This window comes from Coregonus lavaretus, assembly GCF_964263955.1.
Source record: "Coregonus lavaretus genome assembly, chromosome: 2".
NCBI classification, from domain to species: Eukaryota; Metazoa; Chordata; class Actinopteri; order Salmoniformes; family Salmonidae; genus Coregonus; species Coregonus lavaretus.
The window spans coordinates 45,964,288-45,974,510 of NC_139989.1; the positions used below are offsets into that span (position 1 = coordinate 45,964,288).

The 10,223-nt window shown below is 40.5% G+C and overlaps 1 protein-coding gene across 1 annotated transcript in view; it reads right to left on the minus strand.

Annotated features, from left to right (window-relative positions):
• LOC311104077 (phospholipid phosphatase-related protein type 5-like) overlaps positions 1 to 9,086 on the minus strand; it is a gene marked incomplete at both ends in the record, with an annotated part of 53,094 nt that extends 44,008 nt beyond the window's left edge. The window contains one exon of the mRNA XM_084145739.1: positions 9,012 to 9,086. Within this exon, the coding sequence (XP_084001865.1) occupies positions 9,012 to 9,086 (75 nt within the window). The remainder of the gene's footprint in view (positions 1 to 9,011) is intronic.
• Positions 9,087 to 10,223: the final 1,137 nt, after the last annotated feature.

The window sequence follows — 10,223 nt, forward strand, 5'->3', positions numbered from 1 at the left end:
ATTCTAGAGTGCCTAGAAGATCCGGAAGGGGGTTGTCAGCTGATAGCACCGATTAGAGAAGAAGAGAAAATAGCTAACAATTGAAGTAAAACCAGAGGACCATTAGAAGTGATGGTGAATAGTGGAAAAACGTATCTGTGTTCAGCCTAAAGAGGTTAAACATCTCACTATGTAAAATTGACTAATTAGGATGGGGAATCATATTGGCTTAAAAAGATAATATCATTTTTGATTAAAAGGGGTGACTGTTATTCGGGGTTACATTCTTACACCAAGAGATTTCAGGCTAGGCTAAAAGGTGTTTAGACGTTTGTCAAGTCTGTGTGTAAAGAAGTCAAAGGCAGGTGGGGAACTTTCCCAATCACATATTCAAAAAATTTGGTGGTAAAGGGATTTTGTGAATAAATCAGTGGAAGAGGTTAGGAGTGACTGTTCACTTATTTGGCGTAATGTTACAGAGAAAGGTCAGGGAGAATATATGTGTACTTATCTAGTGCAAGCATTAACATTTGTTCCGGTTAAGAATTATTGGTTAAAAGGCTATGTAATTCGTAAAGTGATGCCTATGATGGAAGATTTGAAATCTGTTGAAGTTCCACAGTCACCAAAGGAGTTCAGGAGGAGTAGATTACAGTAGTCACTCCAACAGTAAATAATACACAGAGTATATTGGTAGCTTTCCTACTAGAAAGAATTAAGGTTAATACATTAACTACTTTAATGGTAACTTTGGAAGGGATTAATGATACGATGGCATTAGCAAATGTAGGGAGTATGACATCGACAACAACTTTTCTGAAATTAAATGGGGAATTTTAGACTCAGGGTTTATGTTACGGATGGAGAGTGCTGTCAATGATAGTACGAATAGGGTTAAAATAGGAGAACAGATAGTAGTAGAGAGAATATAGATTGATCATGGAGGACAGGATGAGGTCTTTGATTTTAATGACAGACAAGGAGAGGTATCTGATCAGTACCGCTCGTTAGGGAAGAGAGAAACTAAAGGGAGTGGTTTGATTCTTCTGTGGTGAAAATTAGAGATAGATGGGCAGGTTCCAGCAGCTCATTCTGTAAGATCAGGGAGGAATCTTGAGGGTCCATGTCTGTTGAGAATTTAGAGAAGGTCGCTCGACCTCTATCAAGTATGTGTCAGTCTTATGCTTTGTCATGACTGTTGTATCAGCAACAGTCAGTAACAGATAAAATAATGTCGTTGTCAAAACATTTGTTTAAGCCTAGGTTTAGGTGTAATTGGATTAAGTGAATTAATTTGGGTGCATTTGTTAGATGGAAAGTAAAATCAGGTAACAAGCAAACCCTGAAGCATTTGAGGTGTAACCATTGAGGGCTAAAAGTTGTTTTTGCTCTAATAAAACATATGAGGTAAGGGGTATGTTTATGGGAATATCAGATTGTGATGATTATATGATGACTTTGGATAAGCATGAACATAAGGTTAGAGATGACAAATATAATGTTACTTTTTATGTACCAGGTAGTAGGAACAGCAGGACTTTGATGGTTAAAAGATTAGCTTTTGCCTGACAAGGTGACTATGGGGAATTTTAGAGATATTTAGAGGGTTTGGGGTGATAAAGCATATATATTCTTACACTATGGATAGACAGGATGTTGTTACATGTAAACGTTGAAGCTTCCATATGAGGTTTTTTACCATTATAAGAGGGATAGCACCGGACACAGCTAAATCTAGGGTTAAAAGGGTGACATGGCGACATGTCATAGTCTTCAAGCCTATCATTGAAGGATAAATCTAAGGGAGAAGGGGAGATTTTTTCCATGGTATGGTGTAACATTTGGGAAGATCCTATTGATGATGATAGTTATACTTTTAGTTCAGATAGTTATATATGCATTGAAGAATATAAGGGATGCATTTGGGAGATCTGAGAAGATTTGGTTGCAAGATCAGTTAGGCCCAGTAGGGGCAGTGATGGGTTACATTTAATGGCAGCTTTGATAACACTGTGTGAGGTTTGTAATTTGTTACTGACCTTTGAGAAAGCTATGATATTGAGATAGGTTGGAGAGTGATGCCTGGAGACAACACTCAGATGCCGGTGTTGACTGTTCCTGATTTGGATAAAGATGGACCAGTGGAACTGAATGGATAAATATCCTTTTTGATGTTTTGATCATTTTTCAATTTTTTTTCTCCAATATTAGTGTGATTTTTAGTATGATTTATGAATCAAAGGGGGGAATGGTTAATGTGATTCATGCATCATTTATATATCATTTGTATATTCTTAGTTGATATTGATGGTCAATTTGAAAGGGTTGTTTTTCAAAAGATACTGTTTGGTCGTTTCTTTTCTTCCAGAAGCATTTGGGGAACATATGGAGATTGAAATACTCAAACAACGACAATATGAAGGGACAATATGACTGGAGGAGATGAAACAAGGAGGGTGTGGTCGATTCCATCATCAACAGTCCATTGGAAGAGGAGACTACAGGGAGATGACGTGTAGTGGACTACATTCCAGTGTCTGCAATGAAATATAGACATGTGTAATACATAATTGTGTCATATTTTTAGGTATTCATTTTTGTAGAATGATGTTTGATGTTATTGAATACATGTGAGGATCTTAGATGTTTTTGTTTATTTCGTGAATGTTTAGGGACAGGAAAGTCTAGGCAGGGAGAGGTTCACTGTAAGGTCCAATGGGTTGACCAGCCTTACAAGTGGATGTTTTTGGATAGGATTTTGTTTGCAGGGGCTTACATGTGTATTTAATTGCATCATAGTTTCAAATGCATTTACATGGTTAATGAGGTTATCTGGAGTACCGAGGTGGTTGCCTGGGGCAGAGGGACCGTGAGAGAATTTTACTGTCTTGATTGATGGATGGAAGGTTGCCGGACAGTTTTTCGCTCTTACACTCCATAGAGATTTGTTCATAAAGATAGTAATGTATTCACACTTCATAAACAGTTATTCATATTTCATAGAAAGGTATTTACACTCTAGAGGAGAATGTTTTTGGTTTAATGTTAAAGCTACTCAATAAGATAAATTGTTACTAGTCATAATCCTATTCTGTTTGTTTTCGAGACGTTTAGTTCGTCTCGAAGGGGGGAATATGTAGTGTATTAAGATTATGTCTTTGTTAAATGTTTTTCATGAAGAAATAGAATGTTGTTTATGTTAGTATCAAGAGGGAATGTTTTAGGTGTAACGCCACATACAACAGACCGGAATTGTGTTGGAGACAGGGGAGACTGGGGATTGGCCAGAAGAGGGAGCATCATTGGTTATAAATAGGGGGGAAAACGAAGAAGAAAGTCAGAACGAGCAGCCATTCTGAGGCGTCACTCTCCGGGTGTCATGTCACCTGTCACTCATGCTGAAGCTTCTGATCTGAATAAACTTATGATCAACGTTCAGTATGAGCAGACTCCTTTTGTTCATCAGCAATAATTGCCACCACTCACTCGATACGACACACCTTAGCCAAATATATTTAAACTCAGTTTTTCACAATTCCTGTCTTAGGTCAGTGAGGATCACCACTTCTTTTTAAGAATGTGAAATGTCAGAATAATAGTAGAGAGTTTTTTTCTTTCATCACATTCCCAGTGGGTCAGAAGTTTACATACACTAAATTAGTATTTGGTAGCATTGCCTTTAAATTGTTTAACTTGGGTCAAACATTTCATGTAGCCTTCCACAAGCTTCCCACAATAAATTGGGTGAATTTTGGCCCATTCCTCCTGACAGAGCTGGTGTACCTGAGTCAGGTTTGTAGGCCGCCTTGCTCACACACGCTTTTTCAGTTCTGCCCACAAATGTTCTATAGGTTTAAGGTCAGGGCTTTGTGATGGCCACTCCAATACCTTGACTTTGTTGTCCTTAAGCCATTTTGCCACAACTTTGGAAGACCCATTTGCGACCAAGCTTTAACTTCCTGACTGATGTCATGAGATGTTGTTTCAATATATCCACATAATTTTCCTTCCTCATGATGCCATCTATTTTGTGAAGTGCACCAGTCCCTCCTGCAGCAAAGCACCCCCACAGCATGATGCTGCCACCCCCGTGCTTCACGGTTGGGATGGTGTTCTTCGGCTTGCAAGTCATCCCCTTTTTCCTCCAAACATAACGATGGTCATTATGGCCAAACAGTTCTATTTTTGTTTGATCAGACCAGAGGACATTTCTCCAAAAAGTACGATCTTTGTCCCCATGTGCATTTGCAAACCGTAGTCTGGCTTTTTTATGGTGGTTTTGGAGCAGTGGCTTCTTCCTTGCTGAGCGGCCTTTCAGGTTATGTCGATATAGGACTCGTTTTACTGTGGATATAGATAATTTTGTACCTGTTTTATCCAGCATCTTCACAAGGTCCTTTGCTGTTGTTCTGGGATTGATTTGCACTTTTCACACCAAAGTACGTTCATCTCTAGGAGACAGAACGCGTCTCCTTCCTGAGCGGTATGATGGCTGCGTGGTCCCATGGTGTTTATACTTGCGTACTATTGTTTGCACAGATGAATGTGGTACCTTCAGGCGTTTGGAAATTGCTCCCAAGGATGAACCAGACTTGTGGAGGTCTACAATGTTTTTTGTGAGGTCTTGGCTGATTTCTTTTGATTTTCCCATGATGTCAAGAAAAGAGGCACTGAGTTTGAAGGTAGGCCTTGAAATACATCCACAGGTACACCTCCAATTGACTCAAGTGATGTCAATTAGCCTTTCAGAAGCTTCTAAAGCTATGACATCATTTTCTGGAATTTTCCAAGCTGTTTAAAGGCACAGTCAACTTAGTGTATGTAAACTTCTGACCCACTGGAATTGTGATACAGTGAATTATAAGTGAAATAATCTGTCAGTAAACAATTGTTGGAATAATTACTTGTGTCATGCACAAAGTAGATGTTCTAACCGACTTGCCAAAACTATAGTTTGTTAACAAGAAATTTGTGGAGTGGTTGAAAAACAAGTTTTAATGACTCCAACCTAAGTGTATGTAAACTTCCGACTTCAACTGTATATGGGGTACCAATACCGAGTCGATGTGCATGGGTACGAGGTAATTGATGTAGATATGTACATATAACTTCGATTAAAGTGATATGATGATAGATAATAAATAGTAGCAGCAGTGTATGAGATGAGTCAAAAAAGTTATGGCAAAAAGGGTCGATGCAGATAGTTAACCAAATAGCTACCCAGACTAACTAGTTAGCAGTCATATGGATTCAGGGTCTTTTGGTTCCAGACTTGGTGCATCGCTACTGCTTGCCGTGCGATAGCTTCCTGAATGCAAAATGGTAGAATGCTCCAATCAGGAATGCCTTAGAGCCTCTTTGATGACACAAACTAGGTCCAGGAGAGATACTTGTGTAGTGTAAAGAGACGGATCTAGATTTTAGTCAAATACAGTTTTACTTCGTAAACAACAGGTGCAGACTAAAAGTGAAATGCTTACTCCTCTACGTATTTATTAATACTTATTTGGACAGTGAAGCTAGAACGTTTAATTTGGCTCTATACTCCAGCATTTTGGATTTTAAATAACATACTTATATGTTTTACCGTTTAGAAATAAAAGCACTTATGTATCTAGTCCCCCCATTTGAAGGTGTCATAAGTATCTGGACAAATTCCCTTATTTGAAATTTTTTGTCATTTAACAGACGCTCTTATCCAGAGCGACTTCTTACAGGAGCAATTAGGGTTAAGTGCCTTGCTCAAGGGCACATCGACAGATTTTTTACCTAGTCGGCTCAGGGATTAGAACCAGCAACCTTTCAGTTACTGGCACAACACTCTTAACCACTAAGCTACCTGCCGCCTTATAGTGTATTAAAGTAGTCAAAAGTTGAATGTTTGGTCCCATATTCCTAGCAAGCAATGATTACAACAAGCTTGTGACTACACATTTGTTGGATGCATTTGCTGTTCGTTTTGGTTGTGTTTCAAATTATTTTGTGCACAATAGAAATTAATGGTAAATAATTTATTGAGTCATTTTGGAATCACTTATTGTAAATAAGAATATAATATGTTTCTAAACACTTCTATATTAATGTGGATGCAACCATGATTACGGATAATCATAAATGAATCGTGAATAATGATAAGCGATAAAGTTACAGAGTCACAAAGATCACACCCCCAAGACATACTTTTTGGAGGTATGATATTTATGCCTCTGTACCTTTCTCACTCATCATTATTCACAATTAATTCCATGAACCATTCATTTCTATTGGGCACAACATAATCTGAAACAAAAGCAAAACAAACAATTCACCAGTCATTCATGCTTCTCTCATTATTTTACTTGAACAACTACTTTCCCTTCCACAGTGCAGAGCTGCTGAAAACACTGTGCTGTAGCTACCTCAAGCTGGGCAGGCTGGCTGGCTGGCGGAGTGCTGAGTGCATTCTCCCTGCTTTGTTTCAGAGGCCAAAACATAAAGCAGGAGCAGCTCTTTAATGGACGTTTACCAGATGGCAACCAAAGGAAAAGTCAGTTTTTCTTTGTGTCTTAGCGCTCCAGCTGATCACAGCACTCTCAAGAAATGTGTGTGTTTGTGTGTTTGTGTGCTCTTAGTGCACTTCACTTGAAAGACTCTCTCCGACAGGTGTGATCACACAAGTGTTACCCACCATCACACACTGGGGTTATTTTTAGAGACGGAGGAAGCAAAAGAAAAGGAAAGGTGTTCTTTCTCCTATTTCAAGTGTTAATGAGGCTGTGTGTGTGTGTGTGTGTGTGTGTGTGTGTGTGTGTGTGTGCGTTCTTCTGAACATGAATTTAAATTATATGAAAATCAAGGCAACTCCTTTTCAAATTGACAGATGTGAAATGTTCATTACAGTAAATTGTCATCATTACCATTCCTTCTCCTTACTGTGAATAAACCAACACAACAAAACTGAGCTTCATTGGCTAAATACAACATTAGCAGAATATAAAGACAAATGGACTCTGGTCAGACACCCAAAACCACGGCAAACAGTGTCACTGAGCTTCCAAAAGCAGCTCTGAAAGCCTTAACAGTACATCAACAGTGCCCTCTGGTGGGTATAGAGTCCTTGCATGGAATGCCGAGGGGAATGATCCATCACACCACATGTGGTGAGAGATAGATGATGCCCACACACTAACACAAGTATGAGTACTGCTCATGCCAAAGACATAAACACCTCTGCAGTCACGGAAATCTCCAACGTCACAATGATTCTGACTCATAACCATTCAGTCCATAACTGTGGCTGTGAAAAGTGGGACATTATCGATAAGAGGGGAAAGGACATAATGTATAAAAGAATGGGTCATTTTCACATGTCCGAATAAAACATTTGAAACATTGAGATTAAATCAGTTATCGTTGCTTTTAGATGTTAAAATAGAGTGTGTGTAGAGCACATTATTTGACAATTTTTTTATGGTTAAAGTTTTTGTTCATTGAAGGTGATGTTTTCAACTGTTAGGCTAGGTTATTCCCGCTTCCATATTACAGCTGCAGCCATTACACAAAACACAATCCCACACTTCATAAATTGAATCTGTAACAACCCATACATTAACAACCACCTATGGTCCTGTATCTACTAGACACATCAATATTAGGTCACATGACGCACCACACACCCCAATCACATGACACCGGCTCTCCAATAGCAGCACATCCAAAGCTATCAGAGGGGCATGGAGGGGGACTTTGTATTTCCTCCTCCATTGGTCTGTATAACTGTTTATGTTAATCAGTGGCCTTTACAACCCCAAAGCTGTGTTCTCTGCTACACCTGAGTACTGAGACACACAGTGCATTATTATCCTAAAAGCTTGTCTGTGGTCTGACAATGGCACTTCCATGCATCTTTTGTATCAACCCAGTGCTGAGCGAAACTGAGCTGTATAAGCGCTATTGATGTTGAAATTCACATTCAGATAGAAGAGATGGAAGGAGAAGCAAATATCTATGACTTTCAGGAAGAGAGAGAGGGGGGGGGGGGGGGGGGGGGAATGTGAAAAATAGAGAATGTGAAAGAGAGAGGCTGTAGCCTGCATAAGAGGATGAAAGGAGGCAGAAGAGAGAGAGACAGAGTTAAAATGAATCCAGCTAATTGGTTACCATGGGAATGGGCTGATGAGGTGTGAGTCTAAATAAAAGAGCAGGTGTAAATCACTGTCTGTGACACACCGCTGGGGAGGGGGACGGGGAGGGGGACAGGGGAGCTAAAATGGTTGGGTCTCAGTCAGACCACACTGTCACATCTTCTGCACTCACTCACTGCTACCTCACATATTGCACATTATGATTCCACAATTGTGCACCATAATCTAGCAGCATCATAGAGACCTTCAATACCCTCTGAGTCATGTAGCTACCACAGCAATACGGGACACGCCTACGTGAGGGACCCTGTCGTGTGTGTGTGTGTGTGTGTGTGGGTGTGTGTGTGTCTGTAGTCTGTATGTGAGTCTGTGTGTGCAGAGCATACAGTACCTATTCAAAACACAGTTAGCTGTGATATCACCAAATACTTCAATGGATCAGATGTTATGTGCAAGACCGTCATATAAACAGGAAGCAGAGATCACATACTACAGCAGTGTGAAAGACAGAAAGCTCCATCTGAACAACTATTTTATACCCACTTTATCCACTATATCCATGTTACTCAGTCTCAGCCATGGCAGAGAGACAGAGGTACAGAGAGACAGTGGTAGTGTGGTGGATGTGTGTTGAGCTGTGCTGACAGGAGGTGTGAAATATGTACCACATTTACCACTGAAGCTCAAGATGAGGAGGTGTTCCCTGGCTGCTGGACAGCAGACAACAGTCAATTGAGGTCAAGTAGTAGAATGAATGTAGCTCATTGAGCTCTGAGAGGAGTGGAGGGGGGTGAGAAACTGAATACGGGGAAGTCTAAGGGACACGGACATTCCCCATAAAGAGATCTCATCAGCTCCTCCCACTAGTGTCATTTTAGTCAATCAGAAAAGGAAGACATGGCAACTCACCTCAACAAACAAGAAGCAGGGAACGATGGAGCTGCTGCTCTTCAAACCTGGCTTCTCCTCCTCTGCCGCCATCATTCTCTCGTTCTCTCTCTCCTGCCCTCTCTCCAGCTCTATCTCTCCTCACACCTGCGAAGGAAAGAGAATCCCAGGTCAGTAAGAATTGTCTTGATCTAAAGGCAGATTGAGGCCAAGTTCAAAGTATAAGATTAAGTTTCATCCTATGACAAGAAAGTAGCGTTGGATGGAACAATGGGTCTTGATGTTCTTATACAGAATAACAATGTTGTTTACAGGTTACCTCTGTGGCCATGAGACAAAGTGCAAAGACCCCCCCCCCTCAGTAGTAATGCAGTAATGACCCTCTCCCTCAGTCCTGATGCGTCAGTGCTGAAATGAAAATACAGATTGCGACTTTAACACTGAATACGACTATACTGAATGGAACCTTTATCAGCTGGAATAAACATAAATCCAGCCAATATACAACACAACATGGAAGTAACATATCTTAATGATGCATGCTACAAAGTAGTCTTAGATTAGAAATATGCTCTTGACATTTGCATAATCACATTTATGTTGGCATCTATACTGTATTAGATTATATTTGAACCAAGGCACAACTCTCTGTCTGCATGTCTTATTCAATGTCATGTCTACACGTTTTACACTGTATCCCCAGCAGAATTAGCTTGAGGTGAAGAATACAACACTCTAGCCTTATCGCTTCAAGGCAAGGCTAAGGGACAGACAGGAACAATGCAAACTGGACATGGTGCCCAGTCTCAGCTAGTGAGGAGTCTCCTGAGCTGGAACCTGAGGTTTTCCTACAGAAAAAACTCCAGGCCCTAGTCATAGGCTATTGCTAGTCAGGTAAAACTCAGGGCCCTTCTTACGGCCAGGTATCCATCCAACCTCTGAAGCGGAACAGAACTCATCCTGAAGAGATCATATAACTTGGATCTTATCTGTGAGAGTTCCCATTCCCTCCGCGTTGTCAGATTGACCTCCATTCTGGGGAAATTAGTGTTGTGTGCTGGAAAGCTTTCCCATTTCCCCCCACACTGACAGTCAGTCAGGCAGGACGTCAGAGAACAGGCTGTGAGGATGAATAAGGCATGAGACTGGGCTCATGAGACTTAGCAGCAGAGAGAACAACGCAAAGCGGGGCTGCTTTTAGAATGTGCTCTCTCTCTCTCTCTGAGTGGCCGG